This window comes from Bos indicus x Bos taurus, chromosome 11 (assembly GCF_003369695.1).
Source record: "Bos indicus x Bos taurus breed Angus x Brahman F1 hybrid chromosome 11, Bos_hybrid_MaternalHap_v2.0, whole genome shotgun sequence".
In the NCBI taxonomy this organism is placed as follows: Eukaryota; Metazoa; Chordata; class Mammalia; order Artiodactyla; family Bovidae; genus Bos; species Bos indicus x Bos taurus.
This window is the reverse complement of record NC_040086.1, coordinates 29,171,539-29,198,758: the sequence shown is the minus strand read 5'-3', so window position 1 is coordinate 29,198,758 and position 27,220 is coordinate 29,171,539. Positions and strand designations below refer to the sequence as shown.

Below are 27,220 nucleotides of genomic sequence, written 5' to 3'. Positions count from 1 at the left end.
GATGTGAAAAGCATATTGCTGACTGAGCTGCCCAGAGCCTGCCCATCTACAACCACCCAGCCATGTGATACCGCACTTGCCCTTCCCGATCCCCACATGCCTCCTCCTGCGGCCTCCACAGTGGACAGCTAATGGCTCTAGAGTTGCGGCCCCTGCTTCAGTAAGATCTGCTCAGGTTACAGCACTGCGCCCTCCTTATTCATTAAAATACTTCTAGGGTGAGGGGTTTTCAAAGCTTTCAACCATTCTCCTGCTCTGCTTTTTTTTTTAAAAATATTTATTTGTTTTTGGCTCCATGGAGTCTTTGTTGCTTCAAGAGGGCTTCTCATTGTGGTGGCTCCTCTGTGGGACACAGGTTCTAGAGCGCTGTCTCAATAGCTGTGGCACGTGGGATCTTCCCGGACCAGGGATCAAACTCCTGCCCCTTGCATTGGCAGGCAGATTCTTAACCACTGAACCACCAGGGAAGTCCCCCTGCACGGCTTTTTAACACCTCTTTTAGCTGTAACTCTGCCACGACACCCAGGAGGAGATCCCCCCATCCTCCCTTGCAATTCCAGAGCAGCTGGGTGCCCACCAGAGCGTCACAGCACGGTGGCCAGCTGACAGAAGGGTTTTTCACAGCTGAGGTTGAGAGGTACAGGGCACTTAGGGGACCCATCTGAGGTCACCCCGCTAGTAAATGGGAGAACATTTTCTAAGTTTTCAACCCAGGTCTTCTGAGTCTATATCTAGGTCTTTGAGAGCTGCTCAATTCATGGCTGCCCTCTGTGGGTCTTCATTTTTCTCCTCTGTGACCCTTTGAGGAAAAGGATGTAAGAAAGGATGCAGCATTTTGATCCTTTGCTTTTGCTTTCTGTAAGTAAGGAAGTGTTCCCGTGCTTTTCCAAGTTCCTGCCTATCTCCAATTCTCCTAATTTGGTCCCCGCACAGCCAGGCTCCTGGCTTGTACACTCTGCTCCTGCTCGGGCTGCCTGGTTCATCTCGCAGGCACCAGGCTGGTTGTACCCCTTCCTCCTGCCCAGGGAGCCAGAGAAAGGTCACTTCTGAGCCTGCAAAGCTCTGTTTAAACAGCACCTCCCGTTTGTCCTAAGTTGCTTCCCACAGGGTCCAGGACCTATTGTTATTTGCTCTCCCCCAAACACATTTTTTCTTCCTGGAAGTAACAGGTACTCTTCGTATCTCCACAAGCTCAAGGCAGGACAGCTGGCATTCTTTCTGGACTCCAAAACACTTAATCCATCTTTCTGAATCTCAAAAAACAAAGGCAACACCACAAAGGCGCATCCTTTCTGAGAGGCTTCTATTTCAAAGGGGCCATCACAGGGATGGTTACCATTGACCAGGCACCTCCCACGTGCTAAGCAGGGACACTGCTCAGCCCTGGGGGTCACAGCCATCCTGTAATGGTGGATGCAACTATCTCCAGGTTACTGATAAGGCACAGAGAGGGCAAATTACTTACCCAGAGTCACACAGCTACTAAGTGGGAGGCCAGGAATTTGAACCCTATCCTCTCAGCCTCCAAAGCCTACACTCTTTCCACTACCCCATCCACCCCCTTAGGGGAAGAGGCTGAAGGACAGCACCACAGACTTTTTAAAAAACAAGCATGGCTTGCTTTTCAGTTCCACAACCTCCTCTCCTTCCACATGTGACACACACACACACACCCCCTAGCCGCCTAGAAAGGTTTTAATCTTTTTAATTAAATGAATTTGAACTAATTTTGTTTGCAGGGATATGAAAAAATATTTACAGCTCCTCTTTCTCATGCCTCGAATAACTGGCTGGGACCCTGGCAAGACACTGCCATGTTGAGGCAGGAGGCTGCCCCACCGCTGTCACCAGGTCAGAGCCTGGACACGACACCCTCCTCCACTCAGAATAAACGGCGGGACCAGTGCTCTCAACCCTGGGATATCACAGGTCCCTCTGCCCAGGCCCCTCCTCACCCACTCTCACTTGGGCAATCTTGCTCTCAGACCCAGCCCGGAGCATCCCACACTGGCTCTGGGCATAGGGACATTAGCCCTAGGCATAAGGACAGGACATGAAGGTAACAGGTGCCCCACCTCTGGGCACATGGCCACCTAGTCTGCTTTCACCCAGCACAACTCATTTTTCCAAGTCCCAGTTTCAGCCTCCCTTCCTGCAACCTGGGCCAAACTGTCCACCCCCAGATCTCCATCCCCTGCTCATGGGGCTTGGCTGGGCCTGCTGGGGGCTGACGTGAGTCAGAAGAGACATGAAGGAAGGAGACGGAGGTGGCGTCAGACGCCTTTCAGGATCTGTGCTTGCCACCCGCACCAGCGCCCCTCTGCCTGCCTGTCAGACCCTTTCTTCCTGCTCATAGCCTTGAGGACAGAGAGCGTGGGCCACCCTTCCCGTGGTCTCCTAGGAGAACAGGCTGCCCCTGGCCACCCACAGCCTGCTCTCGGCCCAGCACCAACCCAGGGAGCAAGCAGGGAGACCCGTGAACCAAATGTAGATTTCCCACACCTGTCCCTCCCGGCCGGCTGGAGCCAAAGTCAATCTATATTTCTGAAAACCTACTATGTGCAGGGTTCTTTGTGGGAGCAAAGGGCTGAGGATATGAGACACAATATGTGAAGAAGCTTCCTGTTTAGATGGAAAGGCAAGTACCATACAAGGCAGAACTCCTTGCCAAGTAGGATCCATCCAATCAGCACCCGGCATGAACTCTGGGCTGCAGTTTCAAGAAAGAGGAGAGAGAGTTCCTGCCTTCAAGAAACATATGCAACAGGAAACGCAATGCATCATGCTAAGTGTCCAAGGCAGGTATAAATGGGGCTTTAGGGAAGGTACGAGAAATGAGGTTCCAGAGCAAGGAAGGCTGCCAGGAGCCCACCCCAGCCCTACAGCAGGACCACGCTCTAGCCTGGACCTGATTTAAACTCTAGTTCAAACCGGCCCCCAAACCCAAATATGTTTCTCAGCCAAGGTTAAATGGCTCACTCACTCTCCTCCCTATTTCGGATGTCAAGTCTGCATGCTGAGGTTTCCTTTTGGGCTTTTCTATTTATGTTGTCATTGATTACTTTGCTCCCAACTCATCTGATTTCAATTTGGACTGATTGGATCCTAATTTTATTACCATGTAATCTGAATGCACATAATTACTGTCATTATACTGCTAAGGGAAACAGCTCCTCCGCGGTGGGAAGACCTAAATTTAGGGCTTCCTGGCAAGGGCGGCACTGCCTGGGTGGACCCACAGCCGTCTCAGAGCCGGCAGCCCCTGGGAGCACAGATGCCCTCCCCACCCACCCTTGGCGAGGTGGGTATTTGGGCTTCATCCCAGGGATGCACTTGAGGCCCCTCTCTGGAGCCTTGGGAACACACAGGGCTGTGAGCTAGGGGTCAGCGAGCCCACGCTCTGCATCCTCTGGCTCACATGACCACCCGCCACTGCTGTGCTCAGCCTGGGTCCTCACTCTGCTGGTACCCACATGCCACCCAGAGGGGACCCTGTTCTCTAGGGTGGACGATGCCAACAGTCTCCCGAAAAACACTGGGGGGACAGGCAACTTCCCCAGTAACCATGAAGCTGAGGAAAGCAAGCTGGGATGGAAGGGACCACCTCTGAGCCCCATCCAAGGCCCTCTCCTCCTGGAGGCCTCCTTGACCTGTCCAGCCCTCTCCTGACTTTCGTCATTTATACCACACGACGGTGAAACTCTTACCCCCCTCATCACGCTGCCTCCTCCAAATGCTGAGAGCCTATTACAGATCAGTCTTACAGGACGTCATAAAGCCTGGGGCCAAAAGCCATGCTTTCTCCTCCCCCATCTCCCACAGTCGGGTGGGGCCAAGGCAGGGCCATACTCGCACGTCATACACGGGGACCCGAGGACCAGGGAACAGAGGGAAAGGTGCTGCTCCCGCCCCCACCCCCAATCCAAGGGAGCCAGTCCCTGCAGCAGAGCCAGGATCAGGCCCACTGGGTGGCGAGGCGGAGGCCCTCTGAGAGGGTCCTCAGCATACTTAGTGGGAAGGGTTAGAACGCAAAATCTCCCTCCCCAGAGATGGAGGGGTTGGAGAGGCTGCTAATTCTGAAGCACCTACCAGAGGCACCTGGAACCTAGCCCCTGTTGCTCTGGAACAAGCTGGGCACCCGACAACAAGGGCAGGCAGGGGTGTCAGGACATCAGGAATGGGAGGGACATGTATGGAAGAAGCTCCCTCTTTGGGAGACACTGGGTCAATGAAGGAACTAGGCTTATTGAGCTTGAAGAGAGATGTAGGTGGGGCTGAAAGCCAACACGTGGGAGAGACGCTGCACTGTTCTAGTTGAAGAGGGTAGAAACAGGACGGCCTGGACGTAGGAGGCTGATGTGGGAAGCCAGGAACGTGGGCAAAGGAGCTTCCAGCGAGAGCAGACAGCCGGGCAGAGGCACCGCTGCAAGATCCCCCAGGCCGAGAGCAGCAGCCAGGGAGCCAGGATGAGGGGAGCAGCAGGCGAGGCCTGGCGCTCTGGGTTCCTGGGCCAGGGCTCCTTCCCCACTCCCCCTGCTGACCTCCTAGAGGGAAAGTTGCTGTGGGGAGAGGGCGAACGCTGAGCTCGTCTGTAGTTCAGCCGCCTCAGCAGAGAGTGGTAAGCAGGCAGCTGAGCACAAGGCAGGGACTGGGTGCTGGAGTCCAGAGGGAAGGAGGTGGCTGACAGAGAGACCACCCTCCCATCCAGCACAGAGCTGGTTCCGACTCTGAACGGTGGGCTAGCCCAGGTTAACTCCAAGGTCCTGCTCATTTCCCCTGTGCTGGGCAGGTGGGGGCACCCTGTCTTCTGACTCCACATTTGGCTCCCTGGAGAAAGTCAAGGCTAAAGCACAAACCTGACACCATCCTGAGTTGGGGGATGAAGGCTGGAGTTTTCAGAAGCCATTCTCCACTCCCCCACCCCTTCCACACACAGCAAGATGCACCCACCTGCTGCCACCCTCCTGCAGGAAGCTGCCAGGACCTGGGCCCTGCGACCGGAATCACTCACCCAATGCAGGGACCCGATGCAGACCTTGGCGGCCATCAGGGGCACGGTGGGGTCCGAGGGCCGAAGCTTCACGCACTCCCGCAGCAGAGACACGGCATAGGATGACTGCAGGAGAAAGGGCGGCAACATGGTCACTCATAGCCCTGGGTTGCAGCAGACTGGGTGTTTCATGCCTTCAGTGGGGGCATCTCCCAAACGGCCAGCCCCTGCCCTGCACCCCTTTCCTCCCAAGCCAGGAAGAGGCCCACTGGAAGGACCCCAGGCGGTGGTGGCAGGCAAGTCCCCCCGGGGCTGTTTCCTCATCTGGAAAATGGAGGCTGTGACCCTTGCCAGAGGTGATGTAACAAGAGCTAAGGAGAAAAAATAGGGAAACTCTTCAAAAGGAATTCACATGTGAACCACAGGAATTTTAGAGGTAGAAGGAAACTCTCTCAAATCTCTGAGAGGTGATAAGGTTCTACAGGTGATAAGAAGAGGACACACCCACATGGAGACTGGCAGGAGCAAAAAGGCTGTCAGGAAAGAAGCCATGGAGATGGGGCCACAGACATGCTGAGGATGGCCAAGTGTGGAGGGTCAGTAAAGCCCAGCCCACAGGCCAAATGTGGCCCTCTGCCTGCTTCTGTAAATAAAGTTTTATTAGAACTTGGCCACACGCATTCAGACGAGTATTGCCTACAAATGCTCTCACGATGCAAAGGCAGAGTGGAATAGTTCCCACAAAGATTGTTTGATCTACAAAGTAAAAATGTTTACTCTCTGACCCTTTACAGAAAGTCTGCTGACCTCTGTTTTAAGTGCTTTATAAATATGAAGTCATTTATTTTTGACAACTCTCCTATGAGGTAGGTTGCTACTGAAACCATATAACTCAGATTGGGGCTTGAACCTATGGTCTTTTAACTGAGATCACACACCTGGTTCTCAGGACCTAATGCAGCTCAGGTTCTTGATGTCTCATCACAGAAAGAATTCAGTGACAGAAACAAAGTGATAGGTAAGAAGTGGATTTATTTAGGGAGAAACACACTCCACAGAGTGTGGGCCAGAAGAGAGAGCACCCTTGAAATATGGCACAGTCAGTTTTTACGGGCTGGGTAACTCTATAGGCTAATGAGTGGGAGGATTATTCCAACTATTTCATCACATCCTAAAGGCTGTCCCTGCCCCCTTCCCTCCTGTTTCACTGTCCCTATTTACAGATGAGGAAACTGAAATGCAGAGAAGTGGTGTGTTTGAAGCCACACTGACTATAAATGGCTGAGCTGGGGTTTGAAGAGTTTGACTTTAACCACTGTCCTATCCTGCCTACCTTGGCCAGCGAGGAGGCTTCCGTCTCCCTCCTACACACGCATGTGCACGCACGTGTGCACATGTGTGTAACTACAATTCCCACAAGCTGGGCCCTACTGTTGGCCCAGCTCGCCACCATTAGTTAGCTTCATCCTCCCTGGCTACTCCAGAGGCCCCGTGAGGACATGGGGACTCTGTGAAGGCTCCCTGTTCACAGCACAGTACGGAGACTAGTGGACACAGACCTGGGGCCCCACTGGTCTGTGTCCAGCCTGGGACCCTGCCTTTCTCTACCTGCCTTTCCTTTCCCCGCAGAGAAAGGAGAGCTTTTCTCAGCCCAGATGTGACAGACTTCCCTGGGCTCTGGGCTCAGGCTTATTAGGCTGATTTCAGGTGTCTCAGCCTCGGGCCTGCTCCGTGTCAAGCGTGGCACTGGGAGTTATGGGGTCCCTGCTGGGAGGGGCAAGAGACCCACAGAAAGGCTGGGTGGAGAGGACAAAGCCCCGCACCACTGCTCTCTCAGGAAAGAAGAGGGTAAGAGACCAAGAGAGTGTTAGCATACGACCAGCTGGGAGGCTGGGGGCCTGTGGGGCAGGGGGATTCTCGGTGTGGGCTGTGGCGAGAGAGGCCAGCGAAGGGCTGGCAGGAGGTGCCAGGCCACCCCCCTCTCCCAAAACCCTCTCTCTGGAGGCTGCTCCCAGCCCCTCGCTGTGGCCCCCTCTGCCCCACCCCGAAGCAAGCCCTTTCCCTTTCCCTGGCTGCTGACCTCAGCATCCCTGAAACCCAGACTTCTCTAACCCTGACCCTCCATGTCCCACCCCGACCTGGACCAGGAAACACTGCTATTTAAGGAGCCATCTGAGGACTCCTCAGTCAGAGCTGCTGGCTCTTTTTTTTTTTTCTTTTTTTGTCATGCTGGTTACCTAGCAACGCAGCCACTGAGGAGACCAAGAGAAGAAGCGACCTAAATCATGCCAGGAAACTTGTCCTCTCTTCCTGCAGGTGGAGGTGCCGGATATACTCATATCCGCTTGGCCTCACCTTCTGCACACAACTGCAGGGACAGAACCTGGATTCCCACCTTAGGCTCCTGGCAAAGGACAAGGTCTGGCTATTCTTCCCAGGGCTGCATGGGCCAACCAGGCAGGCTGAGCTGGTGTGCAGGGTTCCTGAGGGGTGGGGATGGAGAGCCTGCATCCAGAGCAATCTCCTGCTGCACTAACCCAGGTGTAGGTGTGACACAGCCTGTGGGGCCTCACGCACGAGGCACTCACTGATCACTCCAACCTCCTGCCTGTAAGCCCATTCTTGTGTCTACCTTCCTGTTCTGGGAAGGAGCCAGGCCATGACACCAGCTCCCCAGATTCTGGGGTGTGCCAGGCTGCGTCTGAACCTCTCTGAGCCTGGCTCTTTTCAGTAAGGGGGTTGAAGACCTCGTAATTCCCAGGTTGGTGTGACACTTTCTCCTGAAACGGGGGCCTTCCAGGAGCACCCCCAGAAATTAAAGCTAACATCTGAGAGCAGTGCATTCTTCTGAGGAGGGGTCCCCAGCTTTCCTCAGCATCTCAAAGTGGTCCACGACCTACAGAAGGGTGGAGACCTAGCCCTGGGCCTCTCCTCCCAGACCATACTCAGACTAGAGGCTCTTTCTCTGTTTCCTCGAGGCAGAAAGAAGCTGTCAAATGTCATCATCAGCTACCTACCCAGGCTCCATATAAGCCCCAGCCCCCTTCTTCCTCCCCTTGGCCTCAACCCATCTGTGTTCTGAGCTCCCTCTGACCCTCAACAAGACCCTGCTGAGCACACAGCCAGGGTACATCATGTCATGACTTACAGGATGCCCTGTGAGGTGGCCAAGATGATGAGGGAAGGGGAAGAGGCTGGGAAGAAAAACGCTTGGCAAGGTAACAAGGGTGCAGAGAAGGCTCCTGCTTGATTCTTGGCTGTACTTCTCCAACCCCTTCCCACCTGTCAGAAGAGGCACTTGCTCTTCCCCCATCCCCACCAGAACCTGGTGAGCATAGCCTCCTTTCGGGGGTGGGGTGGGGTGGGGTGGCGGGGAGGGTGCTGGCAAGCCCAGGAGGACCCTCCTTGGAGACGACTGCAGGGCTAGAAGAGCAGGTGGCACAAATGGCTTGGGGGTGGCAGGGGAGGAATTCCCTCAGCCCCACAACTGGGCTCTGGGTGTTTATAGCTCTTGGAACGATCTGTGAGCTCAAGCCTCCTTACTTCCTGCATTCGTAGCATCCTCAGCCCCAACACCCTCAGCACCCAGCTCCGGAAAGGTTTTCCTTTCATGTCACTGCTGAGAATAGAGGCTTATGTAAGTGTGATTCTCATGGGAGGGAAAACCAGTGGGTGCAGGGACAGGGCTTGGGGAGAGGGTGGTGGAGGGCAAACACAGTTCTGGAGACCTGGATAAGGTCAGCCCTGCTCCGGGCAGGACTCCTCCTGACCACCCCAGCACATCCACCTCGCAGAGCACCCAAAACACTTCCTTGGGAGAAGGGGGGTGCTCTGCTCTACCCTTCAACCCCTCCCTCCTAGGGAAGTTCTGGACTTGCAAGAAGGTCCTTCCTGCTGCCACACTCCCAGACGAGAAGAGATGCAGCCCCCAACAGAACACCGTTCCCCTCGCTGGGAACCCACGTCCATGCCTGTCTCAGGCAATCACACCAACCAGCTCGCAGGCAGAAATGCTGCAACGCCCCGCGTGTGCACACATACTCAGAGAAAACCATCCACAGATTCACACCTATACACCTGGCCCCGTCGTAACTCCCAGATAAGACATCAGGTTCACCCTGGGGTCTGTGGGCCACCCTTCGTGCCCCTCATTCCCTGGAGATTAACATCCGCTGCGGGACAATATTTCTGAATCATTGCCCCACCCTTTGCCAGCCTCTGCGAGGGACTAGTGGAGAGTGGAGCCCCCAGCCCCCTCTGAGGGGGAGTGTGCAGCCCCCAGCCTGCCCTGGGCCTTACCTTCCCGCAGGCCACCATGGACAGGGCCACCTGGTACCAGAGGTGAAATTCTCCAAATGCAAACTTCATGGCTCGCTCCAGGCACTGCGAAGAGGGAGTCGGTCAACACTTTCCCTTCAGGGGTCCTCCCTGCCCTGGCCCACCCACACCGTTCCAGGGGAATCACTGCTCCAGCCACTTGCGCTGGAGGCAGCCAGAGCTCACACCTGGTTCCTGCAGAGGACTCCAGGGGCAGCCTGTCTCTACCATCGCATGCTGCGTGTCCTTGCACAAGCTTCTCACCCTCTCTGGCCCTGGGTTCCCTCCACCGTATCATGTGAACACCACATCAGGGCGACAGTGAAAAGCGCATGAAATGAGATTTGTGACAGCGCTTTCAAAATGTGAACAACCAATAAAAATAATAGTTGACAATTCTCACTATTATGCCTGGCACCATCCTCAGCTTTCTACATGGACAAACACATTTACTCTTCCCAACAATTCACTGAGGCAGCTTCTCTAATTACCCCCATTGCACAGATGAAGAAGCTGAGACTTGATTGATTTGCCAGAGTTGCAGGGCCAGTAAGCAACAAACTTACTGACTCTGAAGCCCGTGTACAGAATGATGCCCGAATGCACAGGCTTCCTTCTGCTCTTCGCGACAACCATCAAGAAAAACCATCTGCTCCCTGGCCCTCTTATCGGGGCCACCCCAAGTCAGGGGCTGACCGTGAGACCTGACAGTAACCAACAGGAGTGGTTCCCGGCGACAGAGGCAGAGCCAGCACATGAGGCCAGGATGCACCGTATGGTCCCAGTCAGGCGGGCCGGGGACAGAGGTGAGGGGCACAGGGCCACACACAGGCACCTGCAGAGCTCAGTGGCCTGGGTCTCCCGTGCTGACTCAACACACTCCCTTGCACCCGGGCAGAACCACCTGACCAGGCCTCGCCCTCCTCACTGGCGAACTTAAGAGACCACTTATCTCCTGATACTAAAGATGGTATCTTCTGGAAGCGCCTCCCGTGGTGCCTTGGTGTAAGCAAGGGCTCGGCAGGTGTCACTGCCCCTCCTCTCGGGAGCTCTCCCAAACATGTGGACAGAGAATCTGCTGCTGAGAGGGCCACCTAAGCCCAGGGCCCTAGAGCCACCCTTGATCTCAGCTTGGATCTGAAAGCTCAAATATGTGCACATGCCATTCGCCCTGGGTGCCGGGGGAGGGCAGAAGGGACGGGCAGCTCTGTGCCCCTGGTCCTCACATCCTGGAGCGGGACCATCCCCTGGGTCCAGCCCATGGAGTGCTGCCCCAGTAGGGTCTGCCCAATACAATGGGGGTGCCCATTCTAGAGGGGGTGGGAGGGGGATCCAGGCTCCCAACCACTCTCAGCTCAGAACCCCTCCAGGAGAGGCAGTCACAGAAAACCAGCATCACCTCCAGGGGAAACGGAGGGGTGGATAATTATCCTCTTGGGCTTCGCTATATAACACCACGTGCTCTTTCAAAGGAAAAAACACATGACAACATTTGAAAAAACAGATACACTCTGCCAGTGAAGGGCAGCCCCTCTCTGCGCTGGGTCTCCTAAGAACAGAGCCGGACCTCTTGGTGGCGGCAGGGGAGGGATGAGGAGGGGGTTGTACCTCGGAGAGCATGACATACTGGCCCCGCCTGCCCAGCGTGATGCTCAGCAGGTCATAGATGGCCGCCGCATTCTGCAGGCTCACGGCCCGGTCCTCCTCCTGCTCCGGTGTCCGGCTCAGCACCACATCCCGAGTGGCCTGTGGGGAGACACGGTTTAGAAAAGAGTGAGGACAGAGAATAAACAGGTGCCTGTCTTCACAGGGCCCCTGCCTCTGAGGCCCAGTGACCTTCACCCTTTCGCTGCTGACCCAGGCCACACTCCTAGAGCCAGCCAGAGCCTTTCCCCACCACCACGACAGCAAGCAAACCCTCCACCTGTAGCCCAGGCTGGGGTGATGGAGCAGTCCTGAGTCCCTGCTCCTGATTTTATTCAGTGTTTTATTCTGCAAGCTGTCCAACCTACAGAAAAGTTGCAAGAACAGTAATACAAGAGCAGTAAACCCAACTTGGTAATGTGGATCACAGTGGCTTTGACTCTCTAGTAACAGTAGTAGCAGCAGCAGCAGTAGTTATGGTAGCCAGTTAGAGCAACTTGAACTTTCATCCCTAAATAGGACACTCTTTCTATAACCACAACAGAAATGCCAAATTCAGGAGATGGAACACTGTCCCCTCTATCTTCTACGAGCAGCTCATATTCAGATCTTGCCTCCCGTCCCACCGATGCCTTCATGGAAGAGCCGTCATGCCAGGATCCAACCCAGGATCATGCTCTGCAGGTGGGCACCAAGTCTCTTGTGCCTCCTTTCACTGTTAGGAGTCCCGTGGCCCTCCTCTGTCTCCAGGACACTGGCATTGCTGAGAGGACAGGCCAGCTGTCCTCTGGGACAGTCCTTGTGTGTGTAATCATCCACTCACAGGACAACCCTCAGATAACACTGGGAACTGACAAGATTGGGGGCGGCTCTGCGGCTTGACTCACAGGACTAGAGTTTGGGTGGTGGCCGCTCCGCGCCCTTTTCCTCTGAAGGTGCCCCCAAGTTCCTCCGATAAGGACCCCTATACCTCCTTCCCATCACCCCCATGTCCGGCCCAGACCCTGTCCCTGACTTCTCACTATGGAACTCTCCTCTGTCCTCAGAAACTTCCCCACAACCCAAGGTCTCTGTGCTTGGCATCTGGCACCCAGGAGTCCAGTAGCTCAGAGTTGCCAGGGACTGCTCTGGGAGGGGAGGGGCAAGAGAAAACGTGCTTTAGGAGTGGGCGAGTCTGCACAATTTAAAGGAGGAGCTCTGTAAACCCAAGCTAGAAATCCCCCCATCAGGAACTGGCGACCCACTTGTTCTGTGGCCTGTGGTCCCACCCATTCTTGTACACTCACATTCTGGGGACAGCACTCAGGAGAAGCTAAACAGGGGTCATGGGGATCCTGACAGGGTTGGGGGAAGGCTAGGAATGCTCTGGTCCCCCTGTGTCTCCTCCAATCACACACACACACACACACACACACATTCTCTCTCTCTCTCTCTCTCTCTCTCTCTCTGAGGGCTGTGTCTGAGCAGAAGCAAAGCTGGGTTCTGGGCAGACGCTCCCACTGGCCGCTCCCAGCGTCCTCCCTCCTCTTGCCTCCTCTCCACCAAAGGGGTCCCTTCCCAGCACCCCCTCCCTCTGTAGAAAGGGCTGAACCCCCTTTCATGAGTCGAGACTCACTCTCCTCTACTACCCCACAAAGGACCTCAGACCCAGGGACTTGACCTCTTTGACAGGTCAAAGACCTCCTCCTGACCCTTAAAACCCAGATCCTGTTGGTCAGGTTCAAACAATGTGTCCATAGGTGGTCCTCACAACTTCCTTCCATGTAAGACTACTATTGCCTCCGCCAGGGCAGGGGTTGGGGCTCCCAAGGGTGATGGCTACAGAGGCAAAAGCTCAACGGTATTTGGATTATAGGTTCTGGACATGTCCCACCGTGCAGGCTTGACGTGCATTCCCAGAGGCTTCTAGAAGCCAAAATGCCTGTAAGACCCAAGGACGTGACTCACTCGTGGGGGCTTTTCAGTAAGGCAGCCCAATGGCCTTGATGGGGCTGCTCCTCTGGGCACAACAGGCCAGGGCTGTCCACTACCCTGATGGGCACAGACTGCCCCAGGAGAGGGTGCTGGGGATGGAAGAAGATCCCCAGAAAGGTTGAGTCCCAGTACCAGCCTGGTAAACAAGAGCCGCTCAGGTGCCAAAGGGTTAAGTGGAGAGGGAAAGTGCCAAAGAAATCCCCCTCCTTCCCAGTGAAATCCACCCACACAGACACTAACAGGAAGAGAAGAGATTCTAAGGACAGCCTTGGCAGCAGCTATTTCACCAAGGAACACAAAACCCACTCTGTGCCCAGCCATGGACCTGCCCACTCCTCCACCTCCAGCAACTCCCCAGCTCTCGGCCACCCAGGGTGGGGGCTGCCTCTATGGTGGGATGGGGCCCGGAGGTTTGGAGCTGAGAGGGGGGGAGACACAGTCCCTGCTCTCAGGGAGGGGCTGTGGAAAAGGACACAGCAGCAGTACCCTGCAGGATCGAGGACCCAGTCTACTGTAGGGGACAGTAAGCAGTAAGCTTTGGTTGGCCTGTCCTCCAGGAGCACCCTGCCAGAACCCCACTCCTTTCTGTGGCTGCGAAGGAGCCCTATGCCGCTGGCCAGCTTCTCTCCACTAGCTCCCAGGTCCTTCCCTGCAGCTCCCTCCCCTCACCAAGGCCCATCTGTGTTCTCAATTTGGGGACCCCTTCCTTCTGCTGCTCTCCCTGACTTGTCTTGCCAGGTGAGGTTGCCCACCTCACATCCTCTCCCAACCCTAGGCACACACCTGGGCCCCACATGCCCCCCTTGCTCATTAGTTCTCAGGGCAGGAATGCACCTTGCTCATCTCTAGCCTGCCAGCCCCAGCACAAGCCTGCACACAGCACTCTCAAGTGACATCTGAAACAGAAAGATTCTGGCCCTCATGTGGAAACTTCCTCCTGTTGCCCTAGACCCTGACCTTTAAGAGAACAGTGTCTCTGAATGTGTGTGGTTGGTAGGAGGAAGGCGTGGACTCCTAAGCTCTGGGCAAGCCTTAGGTTAGAAGGACAGGAATGGATAAGGGAACCACACAGCATCTCCCCTGTCTGAGGACTCCCTCCCACCCCAACACGGAGACAGTAGGAAAGGCATCTTCCCAGGGGTCCTCAGGACTTGGCACCTGTACCAAGAGGGAAGTGTGGTTCCCCAAAGGAAACCCAAAAGCAGAAGTTTGCAAGCAGTTGCTATGGTTTTGGGGCAGGGCTGCGGTGAAACACTCCCGGGTTTGCAGGGCAGCTGGGTAGCATGTATATGTAACCATGACAACGGGGTGGGGTGGGGGAGAACCAGAAAAGAAAAAAGGAAGCCACAGTTCGGGGCGGGGGTGGGGGCGCTGGTGACAGGGTGAATTCACATGCAGCTCTGGGACCAGAGCAGGCCTCGGTGCACAGGGCCTCAGACCTTCTGGGGTCTTAAGTCCCCACCCAGGGCGCCCTAGCTGCCCTGCTCCCTTCTCCTCCACTGAGCTCCCTCCTCCTCCACTGAGCTCCCTCCTTCAGGCCACAACTCTGCGCCCAGCTCCATCAGCTGCCTGCCTCACCCTTGGCCCCCTCACATACTTCCCTTCCACCATTTAAATGTCCTCACAAGGACGTCCTGCACGTCAGATGCAGTGACAGTCATGAACCGTATGGAAACTAAATGTTCTTCTCATCACCCCACTCCTTACTAGTCTGGGATAATGACAGGCTATTCTCCTGTTTTCCCCTGCAAAACCTCAGGCTCCTCCACTTCGGGGGGTGCCCTGCTCTTGTTTACTTCATGCACTTAATCCCAGGCAGGGCTCATCACCTGTGCCAGCTCCTAGCCTTGGACCCTCTGCTCTGCTGTCCTTCCAAGGGGCAGTCTCCCCAGACCAAGCAGGTCAGAAGAGGAAAAGTCAAAGAAACATGCTCTTCCCACCCCTCCATCATCCAGTGTGACCCACTGTGGCCTTTGGACATGTACCCATGAAGCAAAATCACGCCTTAAGAAAACACCCACAAGGGCATGTCTTCTGCCCCAGATGGACCAGCAGCGTGACACCTCAGACAGGATGGCCCTTGCTCAAACGGCCACCCCTCGTGTGGGTGCCACGCATTTTAGAAGCTGAATTATCACTGCCATGATCTCATACTAACCCCATGGAAGGGCGGGATGACACTGCCGGTGTTCCCTTTACAGATGGGAACTTGTGCGAGGAGCTTTGCTAACTTGTGCGCGGTCTCCAGGAGTTAAGGCTGCACCTCCGACAGCCAGTCTAGGACAAGCTTCTACTGCCCTAAGTACCTGCGGCCCTATGGGCTTCTCGGCCAGCCCTGGTCCCCAGCCTCTGTTGGCCGCAGGGCCACAGACAGCCCTGACCACAGACAGCCCTGACAGCCCCATTTCTCCTTTGATCCTGGACACAAGCAGGGTAAAGGGAAAGGGAACTAACTTGTAGAGTCCTTTGTAAGTATTATCACATAATGCTGACAATGACCATCCCCTATTCTATTGTCCTTTTTATCAGATGAGAAAACGGAGATCCAGAGGGACCAAGAAGAATACTCAAGGCATACAGATAGGGGGTTGAGGACCCAGATTAGAACCTAGACATTCTGACTTTACCCCAAGTCGTCCCCTGCCTCCAGGTATCTCTTAGGAAGAATCCGCCAGCCCCGCCCACACCAGCAGAGGCCCTGGGGTGGCTCTGCTTGGGAAGCACCAAAGCAAAACATGAGGCTGGGCTTCTCACTCAGGTCTCAGGGGCTGCTTCTCAGCAGAGAACAAGCTCCCTGGACCACATCAGCCCCGTTCTCAGTGACAGCCTCTCGGCTGGCCATGGACCCCGCCTCCGGGCCTGCTGCTCACCCCCCACAGCCATCCCCCTAGAAAGGAGTCTCCCAGCGGCATTTGCGCCTATCCCTCCCTGGAGGACGCGGTCACATTCTGCTCCTGCTGTGCTCCCCACCAGCAGACATCGTTACCACTGGCTCGAGAGCTGCCAGCCCACGGAACCGAGAAATAACATGTTCTGTGCCACGTCTCATCTACACAGGATCCTGGCCAGGCCCCTCTCAGCCCCCTGCTTCTGCAGCAGAAGCTTTCTTGCCAGCGAGGGTGCGAGGCTCTCCCATCTCCACTGCCTCGAGCATTCTGAGCTGGCAGTGGTTAACAAGCCCTTTCCCCTCACAGCCTGCAGGACACAGGGCCTCATGTCCGAGAAAACCAGGTGCCAGAAGCTGGAACAATCTGTGCTCATCTGCGGAGTTCCAAATGGAATCAAGTCCGGGAAGCACTTTTTAAAAAACAACAACAAAACTGTATCCTCAAATCGGTTTATCATCCAACCAGAACTGAACCTAAATGTTTTCTAAAATTACTGAGTCAGAACCAGGTATCTATAAGGATAAAACAAAAACACGTTGGCCACCCACAATGTACCGGGCATCTTGGTGTTCATTTTTGTACTTCATCCACCCAGTGGAGAAAGAGATCTTATTGGTCCCATTTTACAGATGAGAAAACAAGAGAATCAAGGAGGTAAGAACCTGTCCAGGCTATAAAGGTTGTGAATGGCCAACTCAAGATTCAAATGGCTGGCTGCCTGCCTTTGGGCATGAGTGGCAGTTAGTTTGTTGACCTCAGGATCCCAGGCCCCAGAGACTTATCCACCCACCCACCCTCTCTTAACCCAAGCCTTGTGTTCTTTCAGTTCCCAGGAGCCTGACAGCAGCAGCCACTTCTCCCCCAGCTGAAAGAAACAGGGGCTTGAGTTTGCTATAACACATTTTCATGCCTGAGATCAAGATTTTAGAAATGACAGAGTCCCTCTGGTTATCCAGTGAGAAAATCAGGCTGATTTTGACACATGGTTTTTCAAAAACCAGAATATGCATTTGAGGTTCAGCAGACTGAACTAATTCCTTCTGACTGGGGGGCCAGGCCCTCCTCCGGGTCCCTAGATGCATGTTCCACTAGGTAGGAGGACATCTGGGACAAGGGCTGTGGTTTAACTTGTCATCATTCTGTCACCAGTGCTGAGCACGCATGCCACATCATCGCTGCTCAGACAAGACTGGATGGATGGAGGGTGGGTGGGTGGATGGATGGGTAGGTGGGTAGGCATTTTTAAATGCCCTTTTGGCCCCCCAAATTCAAATCTGAGTACAAAACACAAGTCTCCTTTAGCCAGTTGTAACTCATGTCCTATGCATTTCTATGATAGCATTTGTACGGTTCCTATTTATCTCTTGCAAGACAAGGGCTCCCCTATTCATTCTGATCGCACTCAGCCTGCCACAAAAACCATACCTACGTTACCAGCCCTGCACTCAGACAGAATACTCCTGTGAGTTCCAGATCACAAAACAGGGGCCGAGGAAACCTGCAAACACCCTTTCCTGAAGCAGCTGCACCGGGGACCTGGAGGTGGAGAGCTGTGATGACTCTGCCTCTTGGGCTGGTTGTGCTGGAATAGCTGTTGCCGTAGCCTAGTGAGTCCTATAGGGATTGGGATAACCCAAGGAGCCGGCAAGGCAGCCATCTTCTTTAGAAGTTTCTCCTGACCACCTCCAGCCAAACCCAGCCAGCATTAAAGGGAGATGAGGAAAATCCTGCTGGTACATGGAGGTCAGGCTGAGCCTCAGGTGGTCAGTTAAGGGGTCAGAGCAGGAACATGGCAGGGGTGCCCACAACTGATGGAGAATGTGACCTGTGGGGAAGGAGGGGGTACATCTAGGGCAGGTGAGAAGTCAGGGGCAGTCTGGTCACTCTGAGAAACCACTTGGAGCCACAGTGGTCAGATCCTGATCCCCAGGTGGAAAACCCTCAGATGAGACATCAAACTACTTCCATCGCCAACACCCTCTTCCAGATGTCTGAAACTTCTAGATGTGTGACAGGCTGGGTGTGAGGAGGAGGAAACCAACCAGCCAGCCTCGAAGAGTGCCTCCTCCCAGCCATAGAGCACGTCTTCTGCTGCGCATGCCTCAAGGAATTCCCACCACATCCCCACCACGTCGCCTGTGCAGGCCAGTGAGCCACATACCCTCCCTCAAAAGGGAAAGAACTGCTGGGAGGGAAACCACCTCGGCTCCAAGCGTGGGTCACATTTTAATAAAAGGCCGTTTTCTACTTGGAGTGTTTGGGGGGAATCGCTTTAATGGAAAGGCATCTAGATTCTGGTTCTGGGCACCCAGATCAAGCAACGGCCATAGGAAATCCTCTGCAGAGACAGAGTCCAGCCTCTGTCCCTGCCAGGGAGATAAACGCTGACCATTCTCATACAGACAGCCAAGGCCCTGTTTACAAAGCCCTTCCCAAGCCCTGTCTCACTTGATTATCAAAGTTATCCCCCTGGCCCTTTTACAGATGAGAAAACCAAGTCAGTGAATCACAGACGTGATTTGAATCATGGCTGCGAGGATTATAGTATGTGACCTTGACCAAAGCTGTGGTTTTTCTAGCAGTCACATATGGATGTGAGAGTTGGACCATAAAGAAGGCTGACCACCAAAGAATTCATGCTTTCAAATTGTGGTGCTACAGAAGACTCTTGAGAGTCCCTTGGATTGCAAGGAGATCAAACCAGTCAATCCTAAAGGACATCAACCCTGAATATTCACTGGAAGGATTGATGCTGAAGCTGAAGCTTTGATTCTCTGGCCACCTGATGCGAAGAACTGACCCTTTGGAAAAGACCCTGATGCTGGGAAAGATTGAAGGCAAAGGAGAAGGGGGTGGCAGAGGATGAGATGGTTTGATAGCATCACCTACTCAGTGGACATGAATTTGAACAAACTCTGGGAGATAGTGAAGGACAGAGGAGCCTGGTATGCTACACTCCACGGGGGTCCCAAAGAGTCGGACATGACTTAACAAGTGAACAACAAATGACCTTGACCAAGACACACATCTGTCCTGGACCTTACTTTTCATATCTGTAAGATGGGAACATAGTAATATTAGATTAAACAATATGAAACTTACTTTTCACATGGCTCAACACAGTGCCTACTAGAAGAGGTGATCAGCTTGGAAACTGGCAGAGAAAGGACTCAAGAAATGTTCCCAGTTTCACCTTCTGATGTCCCACCTGCAGACAACACTGCAACCCTCAGCACAGGAAAGTGAAAATGATGGCCTGCGTTTCCCAAGGCAGGTGACTCCCCTGCAGTCTTACCTGATGGTGTAGGTGCTGAGATGGCCGAGGTGTGTGTAGGGGGCAGGGAGGGGATGCTGGTCTACGGCTGAGGGTCCATAATTATAAACTGGGGTTCAGTCTGTGAGAAGCGCACTGTTCTCCCATGAGAACCAGATCTGGCCTTGGTACCGCTACGCCCACATTGGGCTAACCAGCTAGATGCCCCTACTCAAGCACACGCCCTGCAAATCTTTCAGGACCACATCCTGGCCACTTTGCTCTTGGGATCCAAATATCCACACCCCTTCCTGGGCACTCTTGGATTTGAATGGACCCCACCTGGCTGAGGAAGGATACACTCTTTCTCCCCTAATCCAGTGACCCCAACCCCCCACCCCCCTACCCCCCATCTACTTGTAGGAAGGACCTGCTCAGCTGGAGACAACCCACTGACCAGAGTTCTCTAAACAAACCCTGGCATCACACAGGTCCAGGTGTCCAAAGAGACATTTGTTTCTGGCTGTTTGGGGGACCTGGTTTCTTAAACTCCACTTTCAGTCACTGCTCTCAGATGCATCATTTTTAGAAACCTAGTTCTCAACCCAGGGGTCCCCAGCTTATAAGCTCTGAGGGGCCCCTCCATCAGAGGACACCTGACTTTGCTGCTCCTGCCCACGCCTCCTCCAGTCCCCTCAGGCCACATCCTTTATCTCACCACCTCCTGGACTACCCAACACATCTCTTCCCCTCACTGAGCCTCCGTGGCACAGGCGTGCGTGTATGAATGCACACGTGTGTATGTGTGTCTGCCTGGGGCAGGACAAGCGGTCTTATGAAAAAATCTAGAGAGTATTTCATGCCTTACCCCCTCCGCCTTATTTCTGCACAGCACTCAGGCCCTGAAACCCTGGATAGTTGAAGAGTTATTTGTTCACTGCCCACCTCCCTCACTAGAATGTAAGCTCCATGAGGGCAGGGAGTTTTCTCCATTTTGTCTGCTGCTGTTTTTCTGGCATCCAGAAGGGGCCTGGCACAAAGTAGATGATACTCTGAATTAAGAGTGGCATGGGACTTCCCTGGAAGTCCAGTGGTTAAGACTTTGCCTTCCAATGCAGGGGGTGAGGGTTTGATCCCTAGTTGGGGAGCCCAGGTCCCACATACCTTGTGACCAAAGAAACTAAGATGTAAAACAGAAGCAATATTAAAACAAATTCAATAAAGATTAAAAAAGGACTGGCACGAGTGTATGAATACATACTTGTACAGGCATCTCACCCCTGTGAGTTACTGTCACTTTAGAGGTGAGGAGATGAGGCTCACAGAGCTTAGGTGATCTGCCCAAGGGCCATCAGCAACTGAGTGGCAGGGCTGGAACCTGAATCTAGGCCTTGTGCCATGAGAATTACACGTTCCTTCCACTCCCCTCCATCACCACAGACCCAGCTCCCAGCTGTTCATGCAACATTCTGTTGACAAGCTGATGATATCATTTAATTCCAGAAGGAGGAGGTAGGAACTTGTCAGCTTAGTCCCTGGTCACTGGAGGACAGGACCCAGGCCCCCGCAGGCAGCCTTGTACACCACACCTAAAGCTCATAAGCAAGCCACAACCCCTGGGGGGCAAGCAAAGCCTGCTGCAGTGACATCCACGGGGGGCTGATCTCAGTCAGGACCTGGTGTTCTAAGCCTGAGCCCCGCAGCTTTCCCCCACAGGGCGGAGGCTGGAGGCCTGGGTAGAGCCTTGGCACTCACCATGGACTCGCTGATGAGGAGCAGCAGCAGGGCTTCCTCAATGTTATCCTTCGGGCAGTAGAGGCTGGAGGACAAAGAAGGCAGTCTGGCTGCAGGGTGGCCCTCACCAAGCAGCACGCTGGCCTGCCCCACTGGCCCTTCTGCCCCGGCGTCGGCACCAGCCCTCGTAAGGTGACCTTCCCCTGCATAATTCACAGGCACCGGATTCCACCTGCAGTTCTTTATCGTGCCCCAGAGTCATGGACCTGAAAGGCTGTGGTGGGCGAGGGTGGGAAGCACTGCAGTGCTCTTGGGGTGGGGGTGGGGATGCCCCTTCCAGCCCCCAGCGCTGCCTGCAGTGAGTGGCTGGGGCAAGCTGCAGAGAAGAGTGGGAAAGAAGCTCACAGACCCCACCTCCAATTACTGGCACAAACGAGACAGATAGTGCATGAAAGCAGGAACTCCTCGAATAATTGTTTGGCCTTTGGAAGCCATACAGGACCCCTACACCCACAGTGAGCCCTGCCTTCTCTAGTCTACTCGGCTCCTGCCTGTTCTAAGGAGCCTGCCTGGCAGGGAGCTGGGCGGAAAGTGCAGGAGAGCGTGGAGCAGAGAGAGGGGCCACCTTGGGAACCCGACCCCAGGGACGGTGGCCTGAGTTTGGAGTGGTCCCCTGAGCAGACAGGGCTTACTTGTCTCCTTCGTAGAGGTGAGGTTTCCGCAGGGCCTGCGTGATAAAGGAATTCTCCTCCTTGCTCATGAACTCAGGCAGAGGCTGAGACAGGGGGTTCCAGTAGCACTCCTCACTCAGGGAGTGCAGCAGGACCCCTGCCAGGTGCTTGGCGGCCATCTGGCAGAGAGGGCAGGACTCAGATGCAGGCACACGCTGGCTCTGCCCTGCTGGGCCCTCCACCCACGGCCCGGCCACATCTGCCTGCTGGCCACGTGCTGCCCCTCCAGGAGGCCCACCACTCCACCCCCAAGGAGCCCCCTCCCTTCTCTGTGCCTCTAGCACTGAGCTGCCCCCACCCCTTCCGTTGGCCTTTGATGGCTCCCACTTCATCTTTTGTCCTCTTTCTTCTCTAGACAAGAGGTACATTTCCTCCTCCTTCTGGCCCCACGGAGCCCAGCATGGCTCTGAGTGTTCACAGGCCCTTGCAGAGAGTAAGGCCCCCTAGTACAAGCAGCTTTCTCCACCAGACACCTTCCTGATATTTGACAGAGAAGTGTAGAGTGAGAAGCAGCTGTGGCTCTGATTCGGGGTGAATAAAAGCCTAAGAGGGCAGGCCTGAAGTGGGGCAGGAAAGCGAGCCAAAGTTCTTTATTAAGATCAGAAACAAAAGCCTGAGAAGTAGCACACCACCGTGCTAGGAAGGGATGTCAGGAGGCTTCAGCACTGATCTAATGTGAGGGGCTATGCACAGTGCTGTGATGAGAAGGATGCTGAGGGCGTGTCCCAGGCTTGGAGGAAAAGAATGCTGTGGTTGACTAGCAATGTCTGCCGTGAGCATGACAGGGGAGGATACACACGCACACGTGCACGCGACATATGGTCATCCCTGATTCAGGGGTTGCCTGCTAGGACTTCTGCAGCCTCCTGCTGAAATCAACCCCTGAATAAACCAGCCAGAGCCAGCACCCAGCCCTGGGGCTCCTCCATTACCACTTTGAAGTTCTGAGTTGCTTTGGTCTCCACAGTGCGTAGCACCTCCCGGAGCTCTTTCATGCCTTTCACGATGTTCCTAGTGGGAAGACAACAGAAGCAGGGTCGTTACCAGCCTAGTTCCCACAAAGACATCCTCATCAAACCTGAGGATGCTAGGAGGAGCCTGCCCATTTGAATGTTACCCGACAACATCCAGTACTTGGTAAGAAAGGTCAGAACTGTAACACCAGGATCCTAGGGGCCCAGGACTTCACTGATCAAAGAATACAAAGGCTTCCTCTTTCCTACAGCCCTCCAGAAACCCAGGCCTCCAGTTCACCATCAGAAAGGGACCAAGATTGGGTCTTTCAGAGAGCCAGAGGGAATTTGTTATATGACGCAGGGAGCTCAACCAGCTGCTCTGTGACAACCTGGGGGGGGGGGGGGGGCGGGGGGACGGGGTGGGAGGAAGGAGGGAAGTTCAAGAGGGAAGGGACATAGGTATACCTATGGCTGATTCATGTCGATGTATGGCAGAAGCCAACACAACAAGTGGTTTATGCACAATTGTAAAGAAATTACCCTCAATTAAAAAAAAAAAAGGATCGGGTTATTTCAAAGATATCATTCTGGCCCAAGTACTCTGGGCTAGTGTCAAACTTTCAGACTTGAGGTCAGCCTCAAATTCTCCATCTTTACCCACCACCTCTGGTCTACACTGGAATCCATCCCCTCCTCTTAGTCCTTACATCACCTGGGGCCTAGATGACAGCAACAGCTGGTCTCGCCCACTCCAGTCAGGCCTCTGAGCCTTAAGCTTTTTAAAGTGTGATCCACAGTAAGAAATATGCCTGACATTGCAACCCTATATATATGCACACACTGCTTACATAGAACTGAAGTACGTTTCTTGATCCAATATCTTTCTCTACTACATGCACGGCAATCCACTGATATGTTCTATTTTACATTTCCTGCGACTTCCCCTTTTGAAAAATGCTCGCAGCAGCCCACTAAGTAGATTATGCAACCCACTGATGGGTGTGACCTGAGTGTGAAAAACTGCTGCCACTGTCCCTTGAGGACTCCACCTGACACGCAGGAGACATCTTGTTTCCCTCCACGTTTGCTTTTCGTTGGTCCCCCCAGGCTTACAGAATCCAGTTGAGGCCCTCACAGGGCTGTCAGGCCTGCTCCTTGCCTCTCTCCCATGGCATCTCTCACCACCTGAGTCCTTTCTGAACAACTTTCCCTATGTCAAGTCTTGGCATAGGCTTCCCTCACTGCCTTTAAGAGCCCTTCCCCTGCTACTGCTGCTAAGTCACTTCAGTCGTGTCCGACTCTGTACGACCCCATAGACGGCAGCCCACCAGGCTCCGCCGTCCCCGGGATTCTCCAGGCAAGAATGGGTTGCCACTGCCTTCTCCCCCTTCCCCTACACATCCTTAAAAAAAACACCTGTGTCTTTACACATCACTTTCGATATCACCTCCTCCTTGCAGCCTTCCCAGGCCCTCCTGACTGTGTAGCTCTTGCCTCATGTTAAGTTCTCTTTCGAAGCAAGCATGACACTGCGGTCATTTCCCATTTACAGGCTGACCCCCTTTCGCACTTTGCACCCCCTGAGGGCAGGGTTCCTGTCTTGTTCCTGAAGCTCAGCCTGGGCATACAGCATGTGCTCAGCAAATGCCCTCACTTGTTCTGGGGGGTTCTCTAGATCACAAGGAAAATCAGTAGCTGCCAGGGAAGCAAATTTAGAAATGAAAGAGGATAAAAAGCCAAAGGTGACCACTCGGGAAGTCACATGAGTCCCTCCTGCAGCTTTTATGCATGAAACAGATTCCTGGGGACTTTGAGCTTGGAGCCATAAAAGGACAGAAGCTCAATTCCTTGCCTTCCGGAAACCTCTGGTTTCTGACAAGCAAGCAAGCAACATTATAAATTTTGATCCCCGTTTGTAAGATTGACAATGGAGACTAAGACCTGGGAGATAGAATAAGAATCACAGCAATCTTCCCTAGTCTGTCCAGAGCTTCTGAAGAGCCAGGAAGGGCATGAAGCACAGGGCACCACAGGCTCCTTAGAGACTTCTTGTCTGGGGGCTGCTACTGAAGGCAGAGTTCACCTTCAGGGGACTGCGCACAGCCCCCCTCCTCTATAAAGTCACACCTTCAGTTTCAAACAGCATCTCCCAGACTCCTATCATCTACATGCCACATCCACACTTTTGGCTACTAGCTGTACACCATTAGTGTTACTGCTTTGTGCAATACTTTTCTTAATATCTTCTTTCTTTTTACTTCAGTAGACATCCCACCTTCATCAAACATACCTGAAATCATGGATTTGGTGTACAAGTTGTTTGGCTTCAGGTTTCGCATTTCTTTTTTGCTAACAAATATTACATACAGAAGTACTTTTTTTTTTCAGAAGTACTTTAAAAACCTTAGTCCGTGTATCACTTACAGCCATTTGTGTGCCACTAGAGGTATTAAGGTGGGACCAGCGGCATTAGCATCAGGGGAACTTGTTAGAAATGCAAATTCTGAGGATCCCTACTCCAGATCTGCTGGGTCAGAAATTCTGCTGTGGAGTCCAGCAATCCATGTTCTATCAAACTCCAAGAGGGTCCCAATGACATTCAAGTTTGGGAACCACTGATTTAGTCGATTCCTCAATGCCTTCCAGTTCTCCTATGCTAAGCAATCAGGTTCCAGGAGGAACAACCTGACATGGAAACCCTGGCTTTGCAGCCAGATCCTAAATCTGCAATCTTAGGAAAGTGAGGTAGCCAATCTGACTTCTAGTCTCCCTGTCTGCAGGAGGATTCCTCATTTGCTCCCAGTGCTGTCAGGAAGACGAATATATGTGAAGCCCTGAGGACAGCAGGCATGTGGTATAGACTTACTGAGTATTAGCTATCTTCCCTATTTTCCTTTCTAATCTGGGTCCTAAAGGTCACATTACTTATGTTTTAATTTGCCACATTATTTTGCACGGAAGTTCAGAAGCTAATGAGTAGAGGGGGAGGAAGTACCCAAGGGGCTGCTCCAGTTTTGTGTCCATCTTTCTCCTTCCATCAGCCCCGCCCACAGGGGACACAAGAACAGGACTCCCTGATAGGCAGACCACACCCAGGGACAGGCTGGGAGCCCCAAGCCCGAAAGCAAGAGTCTGCAGCAGAAGCCCTTCAAGCCCACTGAGGACTCTGCCTTGGAGAAGGACCCAGAGGTGGACAGCAGGGGCAGCTGAGAGGAAAACCACACGGCCACCACTATTAGAAGAGTGAGAAAAGACGCATGAATTCTCAGAAGACAGGAAACGGCTGGCTCTGGGAACTCAGCTGCGGGAGAGCTCTGCTGGAGCAGCTGGGCCACAGGCTGAGGAAGGCTGGACCCTGGGGCTGCCCAGGGCCCCTTTGGCCCAGAAGAAGCCAGGAGTGCCCCGGACCTGTGGGTGATTTTCCACTCTGTGGGCTACCTGCCAGCCTCCTCCCTGGCAGCCTGGCCAAGGCTGCTACCAGGAGGCCAGAGCCAACAAGGACTATGATCCCTTCTTCCCACTGCAAGGCAAGGACTGTCCTCTCTCTGCCTGTAGTTTCTATATCATCAACACTCAGAAAGTACTCCCAGGTCAGCAGTACTGGCATTGCCTGGGGATTTGGGAGAAATGCAGACTCCCAGGGATCCTGTTTCTCCCAATACACACACAATTTAGGAATAAGCACTGTATTTTAACAAGATCTTGTGCTCCCAAAGTTGTATATTTTTATTGTTTTCAAATCTGTAAGGGAACTGGGCATCTAAATAAGCTTCCAAGAATTTTTTAGCAAAGTAATCACCCTTAGGCATCTTTTGGGTAAGTTCCAATTTTTATTGAATGCAGATAAAGAGAAAAACCGACAAAGGTTCCGGTGGCCGGAGCTAGACAGGGAGAGACCCAGGCTCCTGGCCAATGCTGATCTGTTCTGAAATGTCAGGAATGCCCCTCTCCCTCAGCTCACCCCTCCAGGAAATGGGAAACAAGCTGGGGTCTCTCCCACCAGCCTGAATAATCCTGTCGCAGGTCTAAACTGATGATGCCAGGTAGAGCTGGGACTTTTCTGAACCCCGTGAGAGGCCAGTTTGAAAGATCTCTTTGTTCCAATCTCTCACATTGACCTTTCTGAGCAAAGCTGCCACTTTAAACAATATCCAATCAGGAGCCTCCAACAAACCCTGGCCCAGAATCAGGCTGCATGCAGACAAGCCAGGAGGCCATGGATTCCAACTCAAGCAAACCCTGGCTGGTCAGGAGCAGAGAGAAAGAGATGTGCGTGCAGTCATGGGTCAACGGAAACAACCTGTCTTAGAGTGGCCTGCAGGTGGGCTATGCAAGGAGGTGGCAAGCTCCCCAGGGCCCCTGGTCAACAGCAAGCAGTGGGGAGGATTTTGGAAAGCACTTTATCTCATTCAGTCTTTGCAACTTCTAATGAGGTTGGTGAGGGAAGCTTCATATTTCTGGGTACCAGCTCAATGCTTGGAACACAGGAGGCACTCAAGAAATTATTGTGGAATAAATCCATCCATTCTCCAAGGGGAAAATTAAAGCCCTGAAGACGCCTGCCTTTTCAGGCCATCACTCACGCAATGGAAAAGGTGGGCTCCCTGCAGGCACCAAGGGATTCAGATTTCACTCCCTTCTAGCTAACCAGACCCTCCAGAAAGACAACGGTGTTCTGACTTGGCACAGTTACACTTCCCTTTCCTGGCTATCTGACCTCCAGGACTCCCTCG

General features: G+C 53.6%; 1 protein-coding gene across 2 annotated transcripts in view; it reads right to left on the bottom strand.

Annotated features, from left to right (window-relative positions):
• TTC7A (tetratricopeptide repeat domain 7A) overlaps positions 1-27,220 on the bottom strand; it is a 123,172-nt gene that overhangs the window by 52,038 nt on the left and 43,914 nt on the right. For both annotated transcript variants that reach the window (XM_027555189.1, XM_027555190.1), the window contains 6 exons: positions 22,464-22,542; positions 21,493-21,650; positions 20,822-20,885; positions 10,916-11,053; positions 9,290-9,373; positions 5,012-5,116 (listed from right to left, as the gene is read on the bottom strand). In XM_027555189.1, the coding sequence (XP_027410990.1) occupies positions 5,012-5,116; positions 9,290-9,373; positions 10,916-11,053; positions 20,822-20,885; positions 21,493-21,650; positions 22,464-22,542 (628 nt within the window). The remainder of the gene's footprint in view (positions 1-5,011; positions 5,117-9,289; positions 9,374-10,915; positions 11,054-20,821; positions 20,886-21,492; positions 21,651-22,463; positions 22,543-27,220) is intronic.